Below are 27679 nucleotides of genomic sequence, written 5' to 3' on the forward strand. Positions count from 1 at the left end.
AAAAAAAAAAAAAAAAACTTAGAGTTTACTTGGAGACATCCTCTGCCTTCTCTGTGTTCGCTAAGAGATGGTTGTGGGAACTGGTAGAGCTGTGTGTTGCCGTAAAACATCCATGGTGGATAAAGTAGGTTGCAATTTTAATGTGTGCCTAAAAAAGCAAAAGTTAAAGGCAAGAGAAACGTCCCATGTGTGCTGGTAGTGCTCTCTTGTAACAGTCTGCAAGATGTGAACGTGTGATACAGCATCGTGTCAGTGCAAGGCAACAAGCCAGTAGTAGCCTCATTTTTCATTCTGCGTTATCAGTTTGGAGCAAAGTACAATAGAGCAGATTGTACATAATTGTTAATATTTGTGGTTTATTAAGCGTACATCAACACATTGTGCAACAATTTGATCTTTTAGTTCTTTTTTTCCCCCCTCTTTCATGCTGTGCATGTCGTCAGATATTGAAACCTAACAGGCAAATGGTAAGAGTCTAGAAGAGGAGGAGATACAAAATATTGTATCTGTTGCTTCACAGGATTAAAGGATGCAGCATCCACAATGTAAATGTGTTCAAAAATAAAATGGTGGCAAGAACCTGTTCATAGTTTGCATTCGAACTCTGTGACCATTTAGAGCAGTGTTAGCAAAGACACTTTCTTTCACAGGTTGCGTGAAAGCAGTAGCCTCATTTTACTTCAGGATTAGTACTGCCGTGCTGCTTGTTAAACATTTCCTGTTTACTTCTCAAACCTATAGTAGTCTTCTGAAGACTTGTTAAAACAAAGATCTGCTACCTTGTAAATTGTCAGTAAATCCAAACTCACGGCTACTTTAATTTTTCGCCATGTATAAAGATGAGAAAAGTAGTTGTGAGAACTATTATTAGGTTATTGGGGGGTTGCTTTGGGTTTTTTGGTTTTTTTTGTTGGTTTTTTTGTTTGTTTGTTTTGGTCCGAGCTCTGTAGCAAGGACTACAACTGCGTTAATCCCAGTTTCACGCCTCCACGCCGTACTAACCGCTCCAATCCAGGCTGAGTTTGATTGCCTGTCTGCAGGTGGCACCTCTCTCCTTGCTTGCCTGGCTTGTTAATGATCAATATTAAAACGAGGGCTTGTCCAGTGTTTAGTATGTCAGTGGCAAAGACAGCTGCCGAAAAGCAGCGTTCATTCAGCGTGAGCACCCAGGCCGCTCGCCGCAGCGGAGCGGTTGGGCCCGTGCAGCACGGCAGCGTGTGTACCAGTAGCCCGTGGGCACGTGGAGTACAAACCCGGCATCCCCGCGTGGTTGTCAGAGCTGAGATTTTGTTGTTGTAGGACTTGTACAGAGTTTTGATGGTTCAACTTAGGTGGACAAGAGACTACAAAAGTGACAGAACGATAATGTTTTAGGATTGAAGCTTAACTTTTTTTTTTTTTAATGTTTGTTTGTTAGCCTTGAAACAAAGTGTCTTTTCCATGGTGTTTTCTTTGAAAAATACAATGGCACCATTATTTTTGAATTGTAGAACTGTGCGAACCTTCAAATGATGCTGCATGTTGAAAATGATCTGGAAATGTTTAAACTCAAATTGAGAAGTGTTTTGCATTTATGTTGAAGTGAATACTTTTCACCCAATATTTGCTTTTGGTTGGATGTTTACACTTAACTGGTGGATTTGGTATCTTCATTTTCCTATCATTTCATGTTATTGTTTTGGGCTTCTTCATCTTTCATGTAGCCTTTTTGGTGATCTGTTTTGAACCAAGAAGGAATATGACTTGTGGGCTGTTAATTTTGCTTTTATGTTATAAGCTGTATTTGTTTTTATAGTAGTTTGTGTTGTATCCTTCTTCCTTATTAACTGTGATTAGTGAAGTCACAAGCTTCTGTCCATAGCCGTGTTTCAGTAGTATAGCTGACCTGAGAAAAATTTTAACTTATGAATGTTCTTAACTGATCTTTTTCCATGGCTTTTGCCTTGCCTTTTATTTAGATGTTTGGAAACTGGACATTTGGTACTTTGGTCTTCACCGTCATGGTTATAACTGTTACAATGAAGGTATGATATTACAGTATTTATTCCCTGTGCTTGGATTTATAGGCAAATACATAATACAATATTAATTTTAATTTGAATCTAAAGTTATACAGAAGTAGTCAGTTCTTTAGGAATCCAGATAAAGACATTTATGGTTTGTGATAGTTAAATTTTTGCTTCATAGTTTGTGTTGCAACAATATTTAGTGTTTGAGCTGAAATTTTGCAAGTACATTCAAATTACTTCAGACCAGTATTTGTCATTTTTTGTGAAGTGGGGAGAAAGCAAGTTCACTAAAATTGTTTTTTTTGTTGTAGATGGCACTAGAAACTCACTTCTGGACATGGATAAACCATTTTGTTACTTGGGGATCCATTGTGTTTTATTTCATATTCTCCTTGTTTTATGGGGGAATTATCTGGTGAGTGCTTCCTTCTCTCCTTTCTATAGCACACATGATGGATGAAGTTATGAAAGAACATTGCATTAAAGTAGTGTATTCTCCCGTATTACTTTGAATTTTGTCACAGATGTTGGAAAACAAATTTCTAAACCTAGAGCGGCATTTGTCTTTGGTGATTCTTTTTGAAGTCAGAGCCATGCTGTTAAGCTATCATGTGTCCAGGGACAGGAATTATTTGTATCCAGCAGCCTGTGACTATAAAGACATTTTTTTTTTTAAAAAAAGTGGATAGGGTTCCCAAAGGTTCTGTGTAATAGGCAAGTATTTGCAATGGAAATGAGGACACTGAGGTTAGAATCAGTGAAGTGATATACTTGCTGCTTGTGTTTTGAGGTTTGGAGGGATAGGACACTGACTGATTTCCTGCAAGAGAGTTTAAAACAGACTGTTTTCCTCCTAAGTTCTGTACTCATGTTTCCCAGTGTGTCTTTGCTGATCAGTTCCAACAGGTTGCTAGACTTACTCTTGGACACCATACAGTTGTCGCCCTGCATCCTAAGTGATTTGCTGGTTGACATAAGTTAGGATAAGTTTTAGCCAGTCAGTCCTGTACTTTTGTTTCTAAAAGTTTTGTTTAGTAATTGCCACCTCTTTTACCTTTTCAGGCCATTTTTACATACCCAGGACATGTACTTTGTATTTGTTCAACTGTTGTCAAGTGGTTCTGCTTGGTTTGCCATAATCATCATAGTAGTTGCTTGTTTGTTTCTTGATGTGGTGAAGAAAGTGCTGTACAGACATCTACAACCAACAAGTACTGAAAAAGCTCAGGTAATGTTATGTTTTTGTATCCAACTTGATTAGTATTTAAAAGAATACATTTATTAAAATCTGTCTTGTTAACCAGTTAATTTTTCCTGTGATATTTTGGCATTTAATCAACCTCTTAAATTGCTGTGATGTTTAATGCATAAGAGAGTGTTCTCATTTGGAAAGGTGAATGTTAATTTAAAATTACCAAAATTAGGACACCATTTTACAAGAAAATAACACTATTAACAAGTAATCGATTTATTAATAACAGTAGAATTACTTACAGAGGAATCATTCAATCTTTTGCATCTCAGCTTACAACTGTGTAAAAGGTTAATATTGCACATTGCTTTAAACCTGGTAAACTTGCTCTTATTTCTGTCTAGCTAGAAAGTCTCTCTTCAACTGTAATTGACATTGAATAGTTCTTAAAATGTAATGAAAGCAATAATTTAAAAAATTACTTTAGTAGGGCTTGGTTTAATTAGTATTTCTTAAATCTTGATCATACCATATGCCATGTATTTGGTTGTTGATTATGTAATTAAAGATAATTACCTGTACAGTGTTTCCATAAATTCATGGATGAGGCCTGAAGAACTACTGTGATAATAGAATCTTCCTCCTCCTAACACTGCCACACACATATTCCTGGAAATCATTCTTGTTTAAATTAGGCTGTCTTTTAGGTACATATCTCATCTATGTTTGAGTGTTTTTAGTGACAGTTTTGGAGAAGTCATCCTAATACACTGTTCTAATAGCTATTCTCTCTGGTTTCAGTTTTCAGCATTTTATCTTTTTATACCTATTCTGCTAAATTGAAGTCTTCTATTACCAACATTTTTTTTTTTCATGGTTAGGTTTTTGATCAAATTAATTTTCTCACTGACAGAATAAGTAGGTTGAATTTGAATCTTTCTGTAAAGCATATTTTCCAGTCTTTTAATCATTCTTGTGCCTCTTCTATAATCTTTGCCATTCCTCAACCTCCATCTTGAATTCTGGATATCAGCATTGAACAAAATATTCCAGCACGGCATACATCAGTGTCAAGTATGGAAGTAATGAATCTCCCAAATGTATTCAGTTTACTAAATAATATAGGTCACCAACCTGTTATCTTCTGTATCTTTTTCTCTTCTGCAAGTGTAAATAGTGATGATTTTGGTTTGCTTCTAGGTCATTGCTGAGAAGTCTAATGGCATAGGGCCCAGAAAAAAAATTGAAAGTGAATAGAAAAGCACCCAGTTGATGATCATATCCCATTTACAGTAATATTCTGAAATCTGTTAGCAGTTTTTAATCCATTTAATGTGTGCCATATTGATTTCTGTGGTCTTCTAGTTGCTTAATCCAAATTAAATCCAAATGGAGCTATGTGCCTTACAGAGCTCTTAACTGCATTACATCAATACTGTTACCTCTAGCAGCTAACCTTTTAATTCTTTTGATAAATGCGTGTTGATTTACTTAAATTATTACCCTTCTAATTTGTGTTAATAATAATCCATATGAGGCATTCTCTTACTTAGCCTTTTTGATCAATGTCAGGCTGACAAACCTAAAGTTAACCAAGATATCCCATTAACCCTTTTCCAAAACTGGCGTATATTAGCTGCTTTTTCCAGCCTTGGAATTTAATATCCAAAATACAAGGTAAATAACCATGAGCTTTCAGAAAGCTTCACCACTAAATTCAATAAAACTCTTGATTGCACATTATGCAGATCTACTTTTTATTGAACACTTCTGTCCTTGCTGTATTATTTACAATCGGCTGTTTCCATCTGGCAGTGGGTTAGTGTGGCTGCTAAGTTTGCTCATGTCCCTAAAATACTTGTTTTAAAAAAAAAAAAAAAAAAGTTTCTTTAGTCCCTAACCTTATCTGTATATTTTTCATTGCATTCTCTTGCTCTCTGAATGAATTCTTAAGAATATCCCGCTTCTGTTTCTTTTCTTTGCAGTTGTATGATAATGGACATGATCGGATATCTCTCCTTTAGGAAAGAACAGCAACTGTCTGACATCTTTCTTGTGGCTATAACTTAGTTCATAGCCAAGGAGATTTTGCTTTGTGCCCCTCTTAGTAATTTTTATTTTATTTTCTGATTTGCCATTTGACAGCATCTGCAGTAGTGTCCATGCTTAATGGAATACTGCCTGTTTTCTGAAAACACCTAATTCCTGACATTGCAAAGTTTAGCCAGGGACCTAAAATCTGATTTGATCAGATATGCTTCATCAGCCATTCAGCCATTTCTGTGTGTATGTCTGATAGTGGAGTCATAGTTAAAAAGGCATTTGCAAAAAAAAAAAAGGCACCTCTTTGTTACTTTCTTAAGATTTATTCTGTTGAGATTTTCCTCCTCGTAATGGGTCAGACAGCCCCACTGAATTTCATAGGCTACTCTTGTAGTGAGGAGCTAAACGAAGTGAATATGTCCATATGTCCGACTGACGTTGCCCAGTTATTGTCAGGAAGTGACAGAGTGCTTCTTTTGTGATTATTCCTCATTAGGCTTGTTTAAGATCTCCAGTAAATATTTTTCTCTCAGCCTCAAAGCAGAGGAAAGGACTCTGATACTCACTCACAGAGAGTTAGAATGTCTTTCTGTCCTAAAAGCTAAGCAAATTCTCTGTAGAAGTCATTCAAAGAGCATATGGAGCTTTGTATTGCCATTTTAATGTGTTTTTCATAATATAGATGCACCCTCTGTATAACTGAATTATTTTTAATTCTTCCTTTTTAACTGTTTGACTAAATTAATGTATTTGCCTACTAGAGGAAAAAAGAAGAGAGCTTAGTTTACAGTTACTAAGGTTCTTTATCGCGGCAAGAAAAATTGTTACATGAACCAGTCACTCATTTTAAAAATTGTAGCTGTTTCAATTATTTTTGTTTCTTTCCCCCGTGATCTAAATTTTAAAATAGGCCACTGAGAGTGGTGAGCAATCTTAACACAATTTTCCGAACTGCTCAGCTGCTAGTGTCTTTCAGAAGCTAAGAGCACGCTGGCTGCGTGAATTACCCAGCTCAGTGCTCTGAATTCACTGCATCTACCTTACTCCACGGACTGTATAAGGGGCTTGATGTTACATGCCTCAATTTAGTATAAGTTCATAATGTCAACAATTAATTTTTCACCAGTTAGATGTTACATGTAGCTAAGTTGTTCTTAACAGAGCAAAGAAATGTAATTGGTGTGAGAGAGAAACACTTGAGAAATTTTGATAAAGATAAATCTTTAAATGTAAATACTAATCCATGTCACTACTCTCTTAAAAACTGTCCCATTTGGGGAAATCAGTACATTAAAAATTTGACAAGCTAGTGTGAGTTGACTTTTATAGCAGGATGCGCTTGATTGGCTCTACCTTCCCCAGTGCACTCAGGGTGCCCATGTATAATTTTTTTGCCACTTTTTTCAACTACTATAGAATCATGTACGAAGAAGTGGCCAGTAAGGAGAATTTCAATCTTTGGGTAAATATAAATCACAACACTATTGAGGGGGGAAGTTAATACTGAGTAAAAACATCTGGTAAAGTATAGGCCTATAAGCATATAGGCCTTTTTCCTCTGTATGAAAGCTAAGGAGCATTTAAGTATGGTCCTAGCGAGCAATAACTGGCTGTGACGATCCCAGGAACTGTCCTGAAGGTATCAGGCTTGTGTTCTGTATATGATGTGTATTCCACTTAAATAACAATGTCTTGTCCTGTGTCTTTCTCTTAGAAAATTACTGCTACTACTTACTGACATGTATGTTCCATCCCTTCTCTGTCCAATTGTAGATGTACTCCAACAGAGTTGCTTTAAGTGACGAGTTCATCGCACTGCAGCCATTGTCCAGGGCAAGGAATCAGCTGAGCAAAATTAGGTAGAGTAGGAGGGACAGTTCCTCAACAACTCTTATGCATGCTAAAGATGAACTAACCAGTGCTGAGAGAGATGGAAGAGGCATGAATATTAGTGGGTTGAGAGGGCGATATCTGTAGCGCAGATACATTCAGTTTGGTATATTTCTCGGCTTTGCTCTGTGTTTTTGAGCCAAATGCTTTCCTAAGTAGCATGTGTTGGACATTCTTTTTTAGGGAAAAACATCCCTAGCATGATGCTCAACTTTCAGAATACAGATCTAGCTCTTCTTGCATTCATTTTTAAATAATCAGAGTTTCTAGCATGATTACAATGCTTTTCAAAATTAACAGTGCTTTTTGCATGTTGGATAATTTCAGCTTCATAAGGCCGTGACAGGAAGGTCCATATATCTCAGGCAGCAGTTTATTGCGAGTTGTTTGCCCATTTTAATTTGCTTTCACTTGTGTTGAAAGTGCAGAAAATGTTTTAAGTTTGGGTGCCTATGTATACTTTTGCAGCTAAGGCTTTTTGTGTTTGTTTCATGCTTCTGTAAAGTAAGTGTTGTTTGTTTTCATTGTATTATGGATACGTATTCCCAAAGGCTTTTGAGTATAAAGTCTAACAAATTATTCAAGAAAAGGTTAAAACATATCTGTATGTGTAGGTTAGAATTCTGAAACTTGTCAAATGCACTGAGTTCACTATATGAAATGTTATCAAGTGCTGATTTTCAGTTGTAAGACAAAAACATTCCTATGCATAAATAATGTCTTAACCTGATTGACATTTTATCCCACCCTTATCTATGTATGTGTCCTATGGCAAGAAATAATTCAGAGAACGGATTTTTTTTTTTTTATATATATATAATTTTGTAAGGTCACTGTGGTGTCTAAAATGATACTTGCAAATCAGTACTAGGGCACCCAAGCAACCTAGATTTTGGGAGAATTAATTTCCATTTGTTTAATTGGGGGGAAAGTAGGGGAGAAGAAGCTGACCTTTCAAATGATTAGCAGAATATTTTTAAGAGTTTATTGAAGCAAAGACAACAAAAGTCCTTTAAAAAAAAAAAAAGAAAAGGAAGAAAAAAGAAGGGGAAAGGAGAAAAAAGGTGGGGAAAGGGGGGAAAAGGAAGAGGAGAAAAACAGGGAAGTGGGGGAGGAACAAGGGAGAACAAGGGTAGGCAAAATGGTCGGGGGGGGGGGAAGAAAAATCATTTTGTTGCAGACTTGCTTTTCCTCTGTCAGAGAGAGCTACACACTCGCAAGGAGAAATTTGAAGTGACTCTTATGTTCAGTTGCTTTATTACCATGTTTTAACTCTTATTTGACACACTGAAACATGCCAGGAAGTCTGCAGTTTAGATTTCTAAGCATTCCAGGGAGGCAGTGTTTTTAAATTCAGCACTCACTACCTTTAAAACAAAGGCAAACTGCACTATACCTCTCTGATTTTAATAAACTTAGAAGCATACTGTTTTGTTTTGTTTTTTTCACTGTAAAAGCTTTTATAGGTTGGCTTTTTAAATTCTTGATTTATTGATGTCATTGAAATAATTCACCTTTTAAAACTTCAGATTAAATACATTTCCAGTAAGCCTGTTTTCTCACTTGGCTATTACAGTGAATGGTGCATCACATGTGCACCAAATAAAAGATGCTGTTAAATTTTTCAAAACTGAGCCCATTTTAGGGGTTATGCGACTAGGTGGTGAAGGAAAAATAAAGCTGTCTATGAATGTAACATTGTAGTTACTAAAATATTGAGAATAGAATACTTGCAAATTTGGGGGGGAGTTCTTTATATTACACTTTGGGAAGGGGTTGAAAAAAAATAACAAATGATTATGCAAATCCAGTTCTCATGTATGTCAGATTTTTTAAACTGCAGTATCTAATGTCAGGTATCTAAACGCAAGGGATTAGTATGCCCTGAGTGCCTTTTACTGCCTGTTTGAAGTTGTAAAATGCAACAAGAAAGAACCCAAGATTCAGGTTTCTGTAGTTCTTTATTCATAGTCTTCAGATGAAGGTCAGAAGCTATTCTGTGGATCCTTACCTAAAACTGTAAAAAGGAAAATCAGTTAATAGATGGAAACTACTCATTTTCCTATACTAAATAAAAACAAACTTGGAGTAAAGACCACTGACTGGCTTCTGTGGTGACCAGGGCAGCTGTCTGTGTTTCAAAAGTTACAGAGCAGAGAAAGCAAAGAAAGCGGGAGAAGCGTGGAAGGAAGCAGCTGCTTGGTGAATGTAGCAGTAAGTGGCTCATTCTGTGACACCTCGCTTGTGCCCACTCAATATTAATTTTGCATACTTTGTGACTGCAGCTTGCATGTAGGTTGTTCTGTGTTGTGTAAACATGTAGTAAAAACCTCGAGAGGAATATAGCGCCAGGTGAAACTGAATTATGCCTTGTTCTGCAAATGTGCTTACTGTCCTGTCGATAAACAGAAGCAGAATAACTATGAATGCAAATGAAAAGATATGTGTGATGTTATAATCAATTTTTTATATGCCTATATAGGCTTGAGAGAATATATAAAATATTCACGTTTATAAGTACATCTCATGGTATATGGTTAACAACTTTGAGGGGGGTCTTTTAAGTGTCTGTGTGATTTGTGTAAGTCAGAAATGCAGTTTTGTGCTCACCTGTTAAATTCTTGCCCTCTAACCTTTACTGTCACTTTTGTGAATTGGGATGAAGAGGACATCGGGCAGCACAGCTCAGGTGCAGGCCTTACGCTTTCCGGTAGACTGGTGACTGAGTACTTGCTTTTCAACCAATTTCCTTCTTTCCTCTGTAGCTGCCTCTCCTGAAGTTCTTGGAACGTGTGCAATAGAGATCTTGGAGTACTAATTGGGCTCCACTGTATTTCATTTCAGTTTTTTCTTTGTTTACAAAGTCTCTCATAGGAGGCGGGAGGCTTGTTTGTGTGTAAATGTATGTATATAAGTAGTGTCTGAGTGCTTGATAAGAACTGTCAGAAATCTTAAGCCACATGTGAGAAGATTGTTGCTCAAATAGATGTTTTTCAATCTGTGTCTCAAGACAATTCTAATCACTGATGGAATTAACTATGCTTATGGAGTTTTTTACATTTGGGCAGTATTGTACACAATTTCAGGGAATGTAGAAGATAGACAAGGCTTTTATTTACCGGAGGACTGTTACTGCATAGCATATTATATCTAGGACTCTTAAGCAGTGGCATGTACCTTAGCATGGCCGAGACTTTATTCCTTCCCCTATTACTCTCCCATGATTTTATTGCTCCTTTGTTTTCCCTTCCTCTCTGTACAGATCTGCTTTCTTTAGCTGTCTCCATTCAAAGACTCCTGGCTCAGTCTTTAAGGCCTTCATTACTTGTCTGTATTCTTTTTTCCTCTAGTTGCTGCTTCATATGATTTCCCTCCTAATAGCTATCATACCTAGTCCTCTCCAGCTGCACGGAAGCCAAGTGCAGACAGGTTTCTGTTCTTTTTATAGTCTACATTTTCTGTAAGGAACGTGTGACTTCCAAGAAGACCATCTATTCATGTGCAAACACGTACTCATACTAGTGAAGTATACCAGAACATCGTAACATGCTGAACTTTGATCAAGTGTAATCTCTTCTTTTATGGGTTTGTATAATGTCTAGCCTAGAACAGTGCTGATCTGTGAGCTAGTCCACAGGTTCTCCAGCAGGAAGAGGGATTAAATGAGAAAATAGATTATTTGATATTTATCTTTAGTCACAAAAGTGCACATAGGTACTTACCTGAAGATACTTTTGTCTAATGACATTGAAATAATGAAATAATTTAGCATTAGGAGGTTTGTTTGATTTAAGGAGATGAAGAGTAGAAAAACTAGAAAAATGTTGAAAATGTAAGTGGCAGTGTAGCTGTTAGAGGTCAGCATTTATACATTTTCTATAAAGAAAAAATTAGAATCTTTCCAATAAATTAATTGGGATTTGGGTATACAGCATGTTAAGGGTTTAAAAAATGAGTTTTGCAATAAGGAGCAAGTTTAGACAGTAGGCTAGTAGTAGCCATCTCATAAAGTGTCTGAAAGTGTCCATGTGGCATCAGACATGTTGGCATCTGGGGTCTGGGCTCAAGAAAATACACTGGAGTGTTCTTAACTTGATGTGTGGGATTAAATATATTTCCTTTTCAACAAAGCACCAACTGCATATTTCAGTGTGATTAAATGTTTAGCTGAAATGTCTGTCTTGTGGCATATAGGAAATCCTGTAGTATGAGGAACAAACTGAAATGATCTCTTCTATTAGAGGGAGAAAAAACAAATCCTAAAATCTAGTTTAGATTTCAAAATTACTGCTTTTCCCCTTTTGTGGTCTGTGGTGCACAAGAAGTCTATGGTGCCTTCTAATACTTGTGCACCAATAAACCATGTTTGATTCACCAGTTAACTTGGAAAAAAATGCCTCTTTTCCATGTAAATATGCCTTGTTCTCTCAAGATCGTGTCTGTAAAGTGAAAGTTCATTAAACATGATAATTGTTGTAAATCAATGTAAGCATGGTGCTTTATAAGTTGTGTTGCTTTTCTGTCCTTCTAGATGGAAGAAGATAAGGGTTCAGTCAGCTCAGCATGTGACTTTGCTGAAAGCAAGCACAGAGGGGAGGACAATAGGCAACTGCTAGATCCATCTAGCCTGCAGGACAGTTCTTACGTTCACTAGGTAGTACTCCCACTCTACCCTAATGTGTGTGTATATATATTTTTATATATCTATCATATTTAGTCAGTCATGCAGCCATCTCCAAAATACCCATATTTCTTGATATTTACAAGAAAATGTGCATCATGGTATGTGGGTTTGGTTTTGCTTGTCAGACTGAATCGCTCTCTTTTGTTCAGCATTTCAGCTGCTTTTTGATTTATTACATGAAAGGGTCCATTATACCATAAAGTATTATGTTGTTGTGATCCCAGATCTTACCTTTTGAAAAGATCTTACTTTATTTGCAGCCCAAATATGAGCACTATCAGGTATTTCTCTAGATTTATTAATTTTTCTTAGCATTGGCTCTCCTGCCGTTTGTTTCCTGAAGATGTTTTTCAGGTTTTCGGAGACCATTTTGCTCTACCGCCTTAGCACGTCAGGCTTTACTTTGATATATAAAATTATGTCAATATTTGTCCATAACAGAGAAAAAAGTGATAAAAAGAGACTCTCTAGCATAATATAAATCTTACTTCCAGGCGATTGGCATAAATGTAAAAAAATCTGTATTCAGCAGGCAGTGACACGCAACATGCCTACATATAAAACTGAATTTATTTTTAGGTTGTGACCTTAATGATCTCCTAATATTACTTTACACTTAACTGTGAATTAGATAAACAGTAAACATTGTGTCCTAAGTTCTGTAAGGTCACATTTGCTACTTTAAAAAAGGATAATGTTATGTCTTCCATAAATCATGATTCAGGCATGATTCTAACTCTTAATATGAGTATCTGACTGGAGAATACCAAGGATTTTACTGAAGAGGAGCCTCCGCTCCTCCAAAACCCAGAACTGAGAATTCAGTCCTTGGGAGCAAGCTTGGGTGACTTTCTGGTTACTCTTTGTGCCAGTTTTTAATAGCATCTAGGACTTCTAGCTCTCGGCTCAGCAGGTAGTATCCCTCATACCTCCTCTGCCAGGGGCTGTGAAGGTTGTGATTTCGCTCTGTGGTGCCTGGAGATATTTTGTGCTAATTAAACAATGACAGAGATCAATATACAGAAAAATACAGAGATATTCATTGGAAAGTAATAATCAAGCTCTTTCATATATGATCAAATAGATTCCTTTTCCATAACTTACACAATAGTTTACGTGTGACAGGAAACAGTCACAAATACAAATGTGTTTTAATCTCGGGATACTACAGAAGCCAGTTGTTCCCCAGACTCTTCTAAATTATCCAGCATCTGTTGGAGCCAAGGGGAGCTGTGTTTTCTTCAAGGATATTTAATAACCCAGTCTGAAAAGCTCTTGCATAGAAATTTTTCTTTTCAGTCTCTACCTATTAGTTGGTAGCTGATCACATGAATATGCCACTGATTGAGGAAAGATTTTTTTACAATTGCCCCCAAACTGTAGTATGATTTTTGTAGTAAGTGAGAATATGATATATTTGCTTTTCATTGCCTATGTTTCCTGTGAATTATAAAGTGAATTGCATTGTGGTCTGACCAGATTGTTTTGTAGTGAAAAATCTTAATCTGGCATTTTAATAAATTTGAGTTAATAAACATAAACTATTTGTTTAGTCTTGATTGAAAAACACTGACTGGTTTTCTCTTCTGTCATCCCTTCTGGATGAAGGAGGACGATCAGTGAGGTTTCATATTTTTAAAGGAAATTCCTCTGTGAGCACAAGCACGTGTTTTCAGATTATTGAATGCTTCATCATGAAGTTGTTTAGATTCTAGATAAAAATGTCTGGTCCGTATAATCCTAGATACAGCCACAGTAATGTGACTTTTTGCAGTAGCTTTAAAGATGTTACTTAGGCTGCTTCAGAATAATGGAAAGATGAGACAGACTAAATATTATTCTAAAACTTAAGCATGGGCATGTTAAGAACTTCTGTTCTGTATTGCTGCGAACGCTACAATGAAGAGCAACGTATATGCTCCAGGGGGGCTCGCTTTTGACCTCCTAATTCCTTCTCTGTATAATCTGTCATCTGATACACTGTGAGTGCAGTATTAAATTGCTGTGAAGGCTGTATTTGCTATTTTTGCAAAGCCATAAATTGTGCCGTTCCCAATTATGGTATGTTCTGTGGCAGTACCGTTGTGACTAGATATGACGGCTATCAGATAAGGAAGTTCAGGGACTCAGACTCTGCAGATGTTTGTGGTTATGGTTTGTTGTTGTTGGGTGCAGGTCTTTTGTTTGCTTGTTTTACCAAAACCCCTTCTAGATCTGTCAGTTGCAATGCTTCTGCTCCTGTCCCTTGGGCATTTACAAAAGTACCTTGTCATTTTAAATGTTCGCTTTGTGTCGGGAAGACCTTATGAGTGAGTGCTGGGTATTTGGAAGTGTGCATGCTGACTACACTTCTCATTCATGGCCTCTGAGTTACTGCAGCCGAAATGGGTATCAGTTTGTAATGCTTTCTATAAATTAATGCAGTTGCTAATTGCTGACACTCCTGTAGGCGTTGTGTTAAGCAGTGTGGGAGGAGGAACTACAGAGACCACAGGGAATGTAGAACAGGACTGAGGGAAGGGGCAGACATAGGAAATAATGCAAGTCAACACCAGTTCTGGCCAGGTCAAGTTTCTGTTATCCCAGTGGCGTGGAAGATCAGGCTGGTCAGTTGGCCTGTGTGCTCCCTCCTTTCCCCACCAACTGAAATCTTCTCCTGGCTTTCCAAAAGCCTTTGGTTCCTGTTAGTAGGAATTGCGCTGTTATGAAGCTGTAATCTGTGCAGTTGCCCGTTTTGGAAGGACATTTCCTCATAGTTAACCATCCCAGTAGGAAACTTTGAGGTTCTTTGCCTTCCTTGCATTGGGAAAGTGTGAGTGGCATCAAAGAAACGGGGTCTGGAAACCAAAGTCTTTCAGACAGCCGTCATCCATCTTAGCTTCTGTCATAATGTGAAAAGGTGGGGGAAGCTCTCAAAAGTGAGCTGTGTCCTGCAGTAGACTAAGACACTCCTCCCAGACTTCCTTATTCACTGATATCCAAGAGAGGTGAAGATAACAGATGCTTAAATTTGACCTGTGTGTTTGGCGTTTGTTTGACAGGATGCTCTCATAGAGAGTTTTTAATTGAATTAAAAAGCCATCCCCACACTCTGCCTTTTTTTTGTCCTTTCGGAAAGGATACTAAAATCAATTTCAGATATTCTCTCTCCAGCTTTTCAGTAGTGCTAAATTTCAGTTAGATTTTAGTTGTGTTGCAGTTGACTCGTATTCAAGAATAATAGAGGAGCATGCTAATAGATGGCATTTAAAACCCATACATCTCCGTATAACTTCTTTCATTTTATTTGGGTCTCTTTCTCATATATTAAGAATGAACAGTAGAATGTTTATTATGTTAATTGTGAATTGTTCTTCGTACTAGCATGAATCTGACTGAACTTTTGTTAATATCAGTCTGTTGTTTGTATTTAGATAAAGATCTTTACAAAATGAGGAATGTGCTTTGGTTCCTTTTCCAAGCTAGGGGTGGTAGTCATTAGTAGTCTAATCTAGACTAGGGACCTAAATTGCTATAGGAAGGTGCATTCTATACTACTTGAGGAATAATTAAAGCTTATGATCATGTTTGCTGCATTTTATTCTGTGGCCTTGATCTGAAGTTTTGTCTCTTGATAGATTTTGCTTAAAATAGCGCAGACTTGCAGCTTGTATAAATTGCGGTACCTTCAGTGAGGTTAATGAAGGCATGACAGCTTATACTGCATGAGGCTGTGCTCCAGACATTCATTATAGCTATAACGCGTAGAATTGCCAGCCAGTTTATTTCCATCATTATGCAGAGAGGGTGCTAAACAGTCACCGTACTCTCAGTAAGGCCGTGTTCAAACCTTGGCCAGACCAATGGACCAAATGTTTGTGTTTATAGCCCTTAGGAAGGGAAATGGTGATGTTATTAATCACTGTAGTTTCCCTATAAAGTTGAAAAATATTCAACACTGACTTTAAGAAACTTAAAGATAACATCTTTATTGCTAGAATCATCTAATACTGATTTTTATTTCCCCCCCCTTCCTTCCAGCTTACTGAGACAGGTTCAGGTATCAACTGCTTGGACTCCATGTGCTGCTTCTCAGATGGGGAAACAGCATGCACACCTCTTAGAAGAATGCTGGAGCGACTAATGGGAAGATGTAGTCCGACTCGGGTCAACAGGTGTGGAATTTCTCTCAATAGCCTTTGCTGCAGGCGATTCTCCTATAAACTGGAACCCGATGAGCCTGCAGCTGTAGATGTCTAGTAAATCAGCTGCAGGTTTTGCTTATTTAATAGGAAATGCAACTCTTTATTGTACTTCTTTCATCCTAAAAGATTAGTTTCTTGTTTCTTTTTGAGTGCTTTCTTTTGGGATGGGGAGGGGGGGAAATGGTTTTCAAAAGATTTCTGTTAAAATGGTTAGTTTGGCTTAGTACAAGATCTTGTGTTGTATCTGTCGTAATTTTTCTTGATTTGTACATTCTTCTCTTTAGAAAATCAAGCCTCAATGCTGTGTTTGTTCTCCTGATTTATCTTTTTTTTTTTTTTTTTTGCCTTCACAAATCAGGAGTTCTTTGTAAAATCAAAAGACTTTTCCCTTTGGTTCTTGATGTACAACCTCCAAATATTTACCTTGGAGCTTGCATTACTTCTGAAGATATACAAAAGGCTCACAGTCCCCACCCTTAAATAGAACTTCATTGTTAAAAGGAGAGTCTTTAAATCTTTCAGCCATTGATTGATATGAAAATTAAATATTTTTGTAGTATAACTTTTATAATCTATTTCTAAACTCTTAAGTAATTGACAGAACAGAGCCTTCAGGTTCTAAGAATTTTAAGCATTTTTTTCAGTATTAGAAGGTATATTGTCAAAATCATGTGTGCCATTTGAAAGTATGTGCTAAATAAATCTTTTCCTTCTCAAACCATATGTGTGAAACAAACCTCAGTGGATTAAAAGCACGTTAGAGTAACCAGAAATACTTCTAAGGAGCGATACTGCTCTTGCAGCAGGCATAACTGTGATAAAAGCTCTTACTAAATCTGCTAATGTGCCATCTTTGCATTTCCAAATAAAGAGGGCTAGCTAACAAACATGGAAATATTTGGGGGTAAAAATAAAAATAGTCTTTTGTACATCGTAATCTCTCAATCCCGGAATGATATCATAGTCCTTCATTAGTCAAAAGGCAAACCTGAAGAAGTTTCACTTCACACGTTTTCCAGGGAACTCGTTTTGTATTTGAACAACTTTGTCTCTTTTAGTTAAAGGTTGTGATATCATTCATTCGGTCTAAAATCTTGTGCGAGTAACTTTCACTGACGCACTTTGTCAGTTCTGAATTTTACCTTTAGGTATTGACTTGGTATGAAGTACCTCTCTGTTTTGAGACTTGTGTTGAACACAGTGTCTGTGGTTTCAGTCGTTTTCTCTCTCCTGGCTTGCTTATGAAACTTTATTCAACATTTCTACAAATCTAGAATATCATTATGCAAAATGTTTCATTCCATCTGAAAAAATGAACTGTTATGATCAAATACATTTTCAATCAAAACTCTTGCTGTATAGAAGGTGGGCATGATGTATAAAATAAACAGTTTAATAGAATTTTTAATCTACAAGGTGAGCATTTAATTGGTCTAAAAATCAACAGTTTGGTAGTGGTTGCTTTAAGTTGTTTGTCCCATCCCCCCCCCCCCCCCCCCCCCCCGGTCCTCTGTAAAACTGTGCTTTGCAAATGATGAACTTGGCTACCTTTTCATTTTATTGTTATCTAATAAGTGTAGGTTTTTAGTTAAGGTTTGGATTAGTAACGCGTAGTCTTATAAGGTAGGTATTCTGTTTTATTTTCTGCTATGCATTTACATTTTTACTACTTCCTCCTTTTCCACTCATTTGGATTTTCTTTAAGAACTTAAAAATATTTATTAAAGATAAAATCTTATTTGACAGAATATGAAGCACTCTTTGAAGACTGCTTTTTCTCAGGTTTCTTGTCTGTTTACTTGTAATTGTCACATAAAGTTCCATCTAGCTGAGTAATTTTAGAGTTGTTAAAACATCGATGTTAACATGTTAAACGAATATGCAAAACTATCTTGGTGCTATGCTAAGGGCTTGAAGTTCTGTTGTTTTTGCTTCTACCTCTGGTTGAAATTACTCCTAACCATCCTCCAGTTTCACTTAATTTTATGTACAGTAGAACTAGAAAGAAGACAATACATTTGATTTTAGTCTTACTTGCTTTTTTTGATGTCTTCCACTCCTTTCGCTCAACTTTTACACTTAAAACCTAGTCTAAAAGTCAAGGTACTAGGAGGAAATTATTTACATTCTTCCCCCACACTTTCCACACAGTATGTGAAAGTTTATTTTATTAATGTACTAATTGCTTAAATTACATGAGACAGTTACAAGTTGTGAAAAGCTAAAGGTTCAATTAAGAAATCTATCTGGGGATTTTAAAATGCTTATAAATTTAAGTTTAGCATTTGTTCCCAAGCTTGATCTGCTTTGATTTTACCTAGTAGTTGATGTCTTCAGAAGATCATGCAGTTCCAAACAAAATGCCTTTTATGTTTGTACTGTATAAAACAGCTTCTTATTCAACCAAGAGGTAGCTGCAAATTGTTTTCATTGAATTAACTGATACCTATAAATGTTGTCTGTAAGAGTGCTGTGCAATGAGGATCAGTATTTAAATAATGTTGATGTAGATAGCTTGTGTTGTATTTTCTATGTGCTCCTGATATTCTGTCAAATATGATAACTGAACGTGAAATCAAATAGCGTATCAAATTTTGATAGAAACTTTGATTCATCAAAGTTGTACAAATGCTTGGAGTAGAGGGCCAAAGGAATATAGTCTCTTGTAGTTGCTTTACTGTTTTTTAAATGTATTCAAGAAGTATTTTCCATAGTTTCATTCACCAATTAGAATATAAAATGTGTATCATAGTGTGGTAAAACGCATATCTGTGTCTCTGTTCCATTAAATTGTCTGTCAACTTGTCAGTCACTAAAATACTAAGGATGCTGGATCACGTACACTCTCTTGTCAAGGCACCACATGTAAAAGTTCTAAAGAAACAGCAGATTTCTGACGGAGGTGAATTTGGAGGATAAATTCTTTATGTTTGCGTTTCCTGCCTTCCTACCTTTTATTTTTCAGTTTTGCACACAGTCCTGCAGTATTGCACGGAAATAGTTCAGCCAAGAACAATGGCCTGTACACAGTATTTATTCACCAGTAGAAATGGTTTATCCTTAAGAGAAGGACATTGCTAGATCACATCTGAATCAGAAGCTGTGACATCTTAAATATTTCTTGTGTTGCCATAATCTGTAGCTTAAATTTAACAGTAAGTGGTTAAATAGGTTCCTGGCTGTAGGTAAGTTGGAATGAGTTTTATCCAACCGGTAGCTGTAGACAGCACAGAGGCTTAGCGTTAGAACACCAATATATTGGGATACCACAGTTAGCTGAGCATACCGCAAGGCTTTACTGAAATGACATTATGCTAAAATTAAATTGTAGCATTCACAGTACCTGAACTTACACATACAAAATTCAGTTTTCTTGAGGCACAGTATTAAAACTTTAGTTGTCAAACTGGCCTATAAGGCCCTGGTTATTTCAGTTCATAGCAGTGCAGATATCTGTAGTTGTGAGTAAACTTTACCTTTGTGGCAAGCATGGACTTGTTAATTACATAGTTGGCACTGGTAATTGCAGTGTAATTTCAAGAGTTTGAATGAATTGCAGGTGTCTACATGAAATTAATTGATTAGTCTTTTAAAGAATTATTTGCCTAATCTCATAATTTTTTATTTATTTATTTATTTTTTGCTTTCATAGACTGTTCTCCTCACCTCTAAATTATAGGTTCCCAGTCAGCCAAACTTTTCTTTTATTGTTACTTTAGATCATGGAGTTCATCGGATCCCTTCTATGCCAACGACAGAAGCTTCTTGACTCTCTCCACAATGGACTCACCCACTTGTTAACAGGGACATTTCTAAATGCCTTGTGGAAGCCATGTGGTACCCACATACCTATAGCAGGTTTTGAAGTGAGTTCAGTGCTATATCCCTGCCCTAGAAAAGACTAGCATGACCTAAACTTCTGAATACACACTGTGGTTTGTCTTGTGGCCTAGCATAACGTTCATCTGGACAGTAATTGCTTCCGATAATTTTTCTAATCGTATCCCCAAGTTGCTAAATAATTTTTAATAAGGAATGCTTTTACCTCTGACCATTTAACCTCTTTTGTTACCGTATTAACAGAGTGGAATTCTTCATCGGATACTTCAAATGTCACTGTAACACAGTGGCAAAATCTTTCTCCTCCCAAATCCAAGTGATCTAATAGAACCGAATATGCACGGTGAAAATACAGTAAGCTCTGTTTTTCATGATGATCCTTCACTTCGCATACACATGTTCATTTTCAGCTGTCTTTCCCAGTTGCTGTCTTAGTAGTTTGCAAATCAGTCTTGTTTTTTCCCATAGACAGTTACTGTGTTCTGTAAGCAATGAGTTTAGTAATTTTTGAGAGCAAAATGCAATTCAAATATTTATGCTGGTTAATGAATGGCAGTATGGTTTTCATCACTTTGAAAAAGACTGTTAACTCTCAGAACAATAATTTGGAATAACAGGGGAAATAACAGTTCACTGTTCTCTTTAGAACCCAGTCATTTTTCATTATGCCCTGGTGTTTTGTTAACAACTGTTGATCCTGACGTGGAAAAATGGGAAAGAAAAATGTGAAGTTGATTGTGCAGGTGTCTCACTAGCATAAATTTTTTGAATAATTAATCCTTTTAAAGTTGGGGAATTTTTGCATGTTTTATTCTTTCTAATGTATTTATATTTGGCCATGTTGTACTTTGAAGATATAAATAATGCTTAATTATCTTCATATATCTGAAGGATCTGACACACTGATGGCAATGTTTTGATACCTAAGTATGCCAATAAAAACAAGTTGCACAGGTGCAGCTTTGAATGGTACGTCTTGCAGGTACATCTTTTTTCCAGTATAAGTGTGTCTGCCTGTTTGGGGCTGGGTAGCAACATCTGTTACTTCATCCTGCTAGGATGACTGAATCTGCTAGTTGTATTTAGATGCAGGAGATAAAATGGTAGCGCTCCCACCAGTGAAATCCATAGAGCATTGCCTTAGGTAGTCTTCAGCTACAGGTTGATGAAGATGCTGCAGCTTCTGGACTCTCGTTTGAGAATCCAGTTTGAGATTAGTCTCTGACACTGAAACCCCCTCCGTATTGGAAGAATCTTCCTCTCAGACAGTAAAAAATGTAAAGCTGCATATTAAAATTATCTCTCAGTAGAATACACTGTAAATAGAGCCCAGACTGTAAATAGCACCTAAAATTACCTTTTAAATACAGATACAGTGAAGCTTAGGATTTGGACAAAATGATATTAGCTGCTCTCCACAAGTTTCTGATACTGTGTTAAGCGCAGTCTCCCAAACAAGTTATATGGCAAAGACTTTTTTTTTCCTCCATAATTCGGACAAAGAATCTTAGCCTGCTGATGTGACATCTCAGTGGCGCCTGGGCTGTTGCCAGAGGAGTTTGTCCCTCTTGTTATGACATGACAAATTCTCCATCAGCCCACTGAACTCGGAGCGGAAGTGTTCAAGAGATCCAGCTCTCCTGCTATCAAATGCTTTGGATGTTCCTTACAGCAGACAGCTCTGCTGTTTGTCATTCTTGTTCGTGGCTATAACGGGTATTATTTCAGTTCTCATCTTGGATCTTTATTTTTACAACAATGACTGGAAGCTTTGTTCTAAACTGAAGGCGGCAGAATCTGGTGAATTTTCAAGATCTCACTTTTAAAAGCAGCATTTACCCATTAAAGAAATTGTCACTGCAACTTTGTTTTGAAACTTGTAGTGCCTTGAACATGCAATATATGAGTTTCTTCTCTCACTGGCATAGATGAAAATGAAATCACAAATAGATTGAAGAAGCCCTAAAAATGAATTATGAAAGAGAGAAGAAACAAAATCAAAATATAGCAAACTTTCCATTTAAATAAGTATAAATTCAGTGTTCATAGTTACATGCCCACAGTGCAGCTTCAGCATGAAAATTTCAGTTGTATGCTACATCCCCACATTGAGGATCCAGATCATGTTAAGAAGTCACTGTCTGAAAATTGAGTCCTGCATACTGCATGTAGTAGGTATTAACATGTCACTCAGTGACTGCATATGTTTTTTTAAGACCTGGTTTGAGATCTGGTTACTGTGCGGAGATGCAATAAACTGATTGTCACCTCTCTGTTCCCCAAGACAACTTTTATCTAGATACACCAAAATAAGGGAATACACTAGGATTTCACCTACTTCTGTAACTTTCTTTGTATGTTATACTATTAAATCTGTTAAAATAATGGTTTTCTTCTCAGTAGTTTCTCCTGCTGAGGCAGTCTTTATACTGCCGTGGATGTCTAAGAAATAAAGGAATTTTTGTTTTTTCAATATTCTAATCAGATATCTGCTGTTTAGCTGTGTCTTTTATTTCTAAACCAGTGTTTCACTTCTCAAAGGTACTTGTTTGTCCATGTCAGCCATAACTTTCTAACCATCCAGTCGGTTTGTGTGGCCATATAACCTCGTTAGTCTGTGTGGTTAGTATAGCATTTATTGAAAGCTAACCAGTGATAAATTACGTATAGAAAAAGGCTGAGAGTTTGATTGATTTACAGCCCCGCTCCAAGCATTTATATTGGTTCAATTCCGTACATATATGTATTTGGCTTTTACCATGAAAATGTTGACTGCATTTGTGCCAGTCCTATATTTGAAGAATAATTTACATTCATTGTGTGTTTCTTTAAAACCTTCCATCTCCTCTTCTTCCTTTCCCCCCTACTTTTCCTTTTCTCAGTGTTTGTAAGGTTGCCGAAGAAACATGCATTTAAACAATTCAGGAAGAATTTAAGAATCCATCTGTCTGCTAAGGTATATTTTTCTATTTGCAGTAAATCTAAATCAGTAATTTCTCATTTAATAAGAATGTAGAATTGCTTTGCATAAGACCAGATTTTTGGTCTGACAAATATTGTAGATGGGAAAAGTGACTGTGTTTTGTTAATGTCACAAATCATTTAAAATTGCTTTTACTCAAGGAAGGAAGCTTTTGTGCGCTTTGCTAAAGTGTTGGAAGCATTCAGCATGCGTTGGGTACAGTATAGAGTCCTACACAAAGAAGACAAAATACATCTAATTTAGTTTAACAGCAGCATTAATCTTTTTGATTTAGAGTGAATGGGTGAGAAAGAAGTTGCCACACAGAGGAAATGTTTTAGAATTGCTTCTTAGCCTTGAAGTGTGTGGAGGATTCCAAGAAGCGTTTCGCATACGGCGGAAAAGCCTACGGTAGACAGTCGTAGTTCGCTAACGCGGGAACGGTATTTAGTCGGCCTTTACTATGCAGTGTCTTTGAAAGAGCGCCTTCTCCACAGCCACCTTCAGAGGAGGATTGAATCCTCAGCTGATCTTAGTTCCTGTTTTATGAAGAATGGAGTTTGATATTCATTGTTTAGAAAACCATAGTTTCAGTTGCCAAATGCGTGCTTTTTTTTAAGGTACAGTAGAAAAGATGAAAAACAGGTGGGAAAGTCTTCTGAATTGTTCGACAAACTAAAATGTATATATTCTGCTTAAAATATCCTGTATATTTTTTAAGATTGTAAGGGGGAGGGGGGCAAAAATGCAAAGGAAGGAATGCTGAAAACTTTGGCATTACATTTTCAGAATGATATATTGTTTTTTTTGTGCAAAAGGTTATTTGAGAAAAGATTATGCAACCTAGAATGCATATTAGGCAAATATAATTTCTTACTGGAAATGTTTGGTAATACTTTCAAACACATGTTTTTTTATGATAGGATAACTTCTGTATTGGAAAAATCTCATTTTCTAGTGTTCGAAATGTCTCAAAGCTGCGGAATCAGTAGTCTACGTTATTTTTAATTGTTTTATCTGACACTTTCTATACTTCTAAATAACACAGCAGTATTGGTGAAATTCAGTATTCAAAAGTGCTTAACCCATACGCTTCTGAACCATTTATTTTGAGAATGTCTTGATTTTTTGGTGTATAATACCCAATAGCTATGTGACCATCATAAATGTGCAATTACTACTGCATTGTTTTACAATCATTAGTGTTTTGAGTTATATTCCTAGAGCTGAGTGAACCATTCATCCTGGAAACACAGACTGATTTTAGCCTTTTTTCCTCTTCCTCAATTATCTCCCAGTTAGAATTTCCTTTTTTGCAGAAACGCGTTTTTTGCAAAATCTGTGTGTTTTCTGCCAGTGTTTTTACTGTTGGTTGTTTGGTATGTTCTTTGTTTCTATTGTTTGCTTTCAGTGGCATGATTTGTCTGGTTTCTGCTCCCTGTTTCAATGACCTAATTTATAAACAGGAGGAATGATTGGATGCTCGGGGCTGTATCAACTCTTGCCATTGATCGTCTTAGAAGCACATTTGCACCTGTATTTGCAAAGCTGCTGCTTTTCACAGATTTTTCCTTCAGCTAAATAGTGCTCGTGGAGATGTCAAAAATAACTCAATAGAGAGACCTCGTGTGCTGTCCAAAGCTGCTGTGGCTTTCCTTAAAATGAATGTTCTCGTCACTCCGAAGTATTCGCCTTGCTCTAGCTGTTGCCACTCTATGATGTTGTTTTACAATAAGCATATACAGTTGTCATCACTGTAGATCCAATTTTTTGTTGTTGTTTCCAGTATGTACAAATGCATGGACATGAATAAAACCTGAGGGGCCATGGGCAAAAGACCTCTCTATATATAACACGAAGCGGTATGAGAGACCACACTATGAAAAACAATGCAGTTTACAACAGAAAGTGTGACTTGCCTGAAAAAATCCCTGGAATGTACCTAAATGTGTAGTGGCCTGTATTATTTTGTTTCTCAACAGTTTTAAAGGGAGTTACTTCATATATCATCACAGTCCAGTCATTCATACCTTTCTTGCATTGGCAATGGAATGAAAGATAATCCATGGGGCATATAGTTCAGAAAGGGGAAAATGGTTAAAAATTAGGCTCACTTTCAGGTATAACGACGAGGTTATTACTACACCAAAGAATATATTTTTAAAATTCCCAATTATGGTCCCATTAGAGTTTTCAGTTCTTTTGTACATTTAAAAATAAATCATCTAGTAGACTTTTTTCACTGAAATATGATCAAGTTCTGCTTGCTCTTACTGAAGAGAAAACTTGAATGATATCTGTGCAAGAAGTGTTGGATGGTACCTTTTTAGTGATGTTGATCTAACTCCTTAATTTTAGGCAAATAAGGGGCATTGACAACTGGAAACTGTAGCAATAATTAGTAGAAAGAATTTTGGACCTCTGACACTGTGGCTGCCTCATGTTCTTTTTAGACTTCCTGACCACGAGTCAGTATGCTTGCTCATTGTACAGCTCTGTCGGTAAATGTTGTTTTCAAAAACAGTTTATGGAAATTATATTTATTAAATAAAACTGCCACTTCTAGCTGAGTCATTGTTTTAATTATGTAATTAGCTATGACCCATGAATGTTCTGATGCTTTGTAACAGCACGCTCACAAATGTGGAAACGGTGCCCTGCCACCTGCGTGGGCTGGAGGTGACTGTGGGCTTCAGCGCAGGGCTGTGGCCTCTGTTCTTGCAGCCCCTAACCAGCCTTCAGGAATTTCTGAGTATAAAAGAACAGTCTTGTTTTCACAATAGCTATTGTGTTACTGGGATTATATGGGTTGCTGAAGTAACACTAGGAAAAGATTATTATTTTCATTTTGCTTTCAGTCTAAAGTTGATTTCCATCATAGGCTGGTTTTCTTCATTTGCACCCACGTGCTTATTTTTTCTGGAAGTGGAGCTGGGTGAAAGCAAGTAATACTCTTGAAAGTATAGAAACGACCAAGTTCTTGAAGAGTGCCCATGTGTCCTGATAGATGATGCCTTCTGAAAAAGCAATAAAAGACTATTTTCTTGTGTCATGCTTGGTTTAACTGCAACTTAAGCAGTGTGTGCCTCTTACCAATAAAGTGCTTCACTTCTAGTAGTGAGGCACCCTCTCCTTGCCTGCTCAGAGCTGCAGGGACTGCAGGGTAGAGCTTGCGGAGGGAGCAGGCAGGTTCTTCTGTGCCCCTGTTTGCTGGGGAAGGGCAGGCGGGGGCGAGGAGAGCAGAGGGTGTTGCAGAAAATGCTGTAGCAGCTGTGATGCTGGGCCCCCACCAGAAACACCGAGCCCTTTCAGCTTAGTGTCCAAGAGGTGAAGGCCCTGCAGCTGTGCCCAGCTGAGGCTGGTCCTAAGCTTTGCCTGAAGAGAGGCTGGACCTCGAGGCCCAGTAGACTGGGTTGTGTGAGCTGTTGCCTCTCTGCGTTGTTTCCAGTTCAGCCCACGGTGGCACATGTCTGTCCTTCCCAAAGAGGCAGCAGAAACACGGCTGAGCCAAGGAAAGCCAAGAGCACGATGGCAGTGAGTCCCACAGCAGCGCTGGAGCTGTGGAGGAGGAGGAGGAGGGCAGCAGTGGGGCAGCTGAGCACTGGCGTCCTCTCGAGCGGGGCAGGGGGAGAGTCCTGTTTGCATCGGTGGGCAGAAGCATGAGCTCAAACCCGGAGCTTTCCGGAGCAGCTTTCCCAAAGTGGAGGCTGCCATGCAGAAGGGATGAAGTACTTTTCCCTGTGAGTGTGAAGACCACGTCCCCCTCAGCCATGGCAGCGGTCCTGCCGGCACGGCTCAGTGTTAGCAAGGGCAGCAGTGGCAGATGGCATGGCCTGAGCTGCTTCCCGGCTCCCTCGTCCACCGGGGGGACGGCGGCCGTGCTCCACGTGAGGCTGCACCGCTCCCAGCAGGTGCTGGGGACGTGAGTTGTGGGAGGAAGCGGAGGGTGGCTGGAGTCGGACACCCACATGGGCGAGGGGAGGCCGGGGGGGGGGGTGGTGACTCCCTGCCACCTCCGTGAGCGAGTGAAACATCGGGAATGGGGCAAATGGGTTGTGGGAAGTTACAGTCCAGCGTCAGAGAGAGGAAATCGGGGGGAAGATGTGGTGGGCCGTGGTAAGAGGTGCCGTGAGGGCTGCTGCCACCGGTGGCCCAGGCCAGGGCTCCCTCCTGCCTGGGGGGTTGGCGGCCGCCAGGCTGAGCGGCCTGTCCTGGTCCTGGAGACACGGCTCCGGCGGGCTCTCCTGGCCAGGCGCTGCCTCCGGCAGCACGGCACAAGCCATTGCCGGGACCCACCAGCCCCACACGTGCCTGCATCCCAGCCGCCTCGCAGGGCAGCCAAGGCTGGAGGGCAGAGCAGCCCCCGCCTGGCTGACGGCCCCGGCACCCTGCTGCTGCCGCCCGGGGCCCCACGGCCGGGTCCCGGCACCCGCGCTGGCGCTAGCGGCCGGACGCTGGACGCCTTCACTGGCACTCGCGTGACCGGCCACGGCGCTGAGCAGGTGGGAGCGTTGTGCGCCGGGCACATGGCTGGGGCTCAGCGTGCAAACACCGCCCCCCCCCCCCACACACACACACACGCAACTATGTAAAACATGTATATAACTATATACAGTATATAAAAAAAAAAAAAGTATATAAAGATAGCGCGTGTGCGCACACATGTGCGCGCGCACACACACACACACACACACACACACACACACACGTGTGCACTCTTTATATAACATATATGCACATTTATAATAATGAGGAGGCCAAAGTAAACAGTCTTAGCAGGCTGTGGCTTTTATATTAAAATACTTGCACACATGCACACTTTTTTTTTTTTTTTTTCCTCCATACGTATGTGTGTATATATAAAAAAGATAAACA

At 38.3% G+C, this 27679-nt stretch overlaps 1 protein-coding gene across 2 annotated transcripts; it reads left to right on the forward strand.

Moving 5' to 3' along the window:
- The first annotated feature begins 1928 nt into the window (after positions 1-1928).
- Positions 1929-25374, forward strand: LOC112968509 (probable phospholipid-transporting ATPase IF). Of its 2 annotated transcripts, XM_026070878.1 has the most exons (5): positions 1929-2024; positions 2321-2424; positions 3072-3237; positions 15839-15972; positions 19722-25374. In XM_026070878.1, the coding sequence occupies exons 1-5, from the start codon at positions 1959-1961 to the stop codon at positions 19801-19803; spliced, it is 552 nt and encodes a 183-aa protein (XP_025926663.1). In that variant the 5' UTR covers positions 1929-1958; the 3' UTR covers positions 19804-25374. The 2 variants fall into 2 exon arrangements, with proteins under 2 accessions (XP_025926663.1, XP_025926662.1); XM_026070877.1 differs by lacking the exon at positions 19722-25374 and having other exon boundaries at positions 15839-17491.
- Positions 25375-27679: the final 2305 nt, after the last annotated feature.

Source organism: Apteryx rowi, unplaced genomic scaffold, assembly GCF_003343035.1.
Source record: "Apteryx rowi isolate R43461 unplaced genomic scaffold, aptRow1 scaffold_32, whole genome shotgun sequence".
Lineage (NCBI taxonomy): Eukaryota > Metazoa > Chordata > Aves > Apterygiformes > Apterygidae > Apteryx > Apteryx rowi.

Bases quoted from the DNA above. Each gene is read 5' to 3' on its own strand.
- LOC112968509 (XM_026070877.1), top strand. From the start codon at position 1,959: ATGTTTGGAAACTGGACATTTGGTACTTTGGTCTTCACCGTCATGGTT. The intron at 2,025-2,320 runs GTATGATATTAC...TTTTTGTTGTAG, and splicing joins TTATAACTGTTACAATGAAG to ATGGCACTAGAAACTCACTT. The intron at 2,425-3,071 runs GTGAGTGCTTCC...TTACCTTTTCAG, and splicing joins TTTTATGGGGGAATTATCTG to GCCATTTTTACATACCCAGG.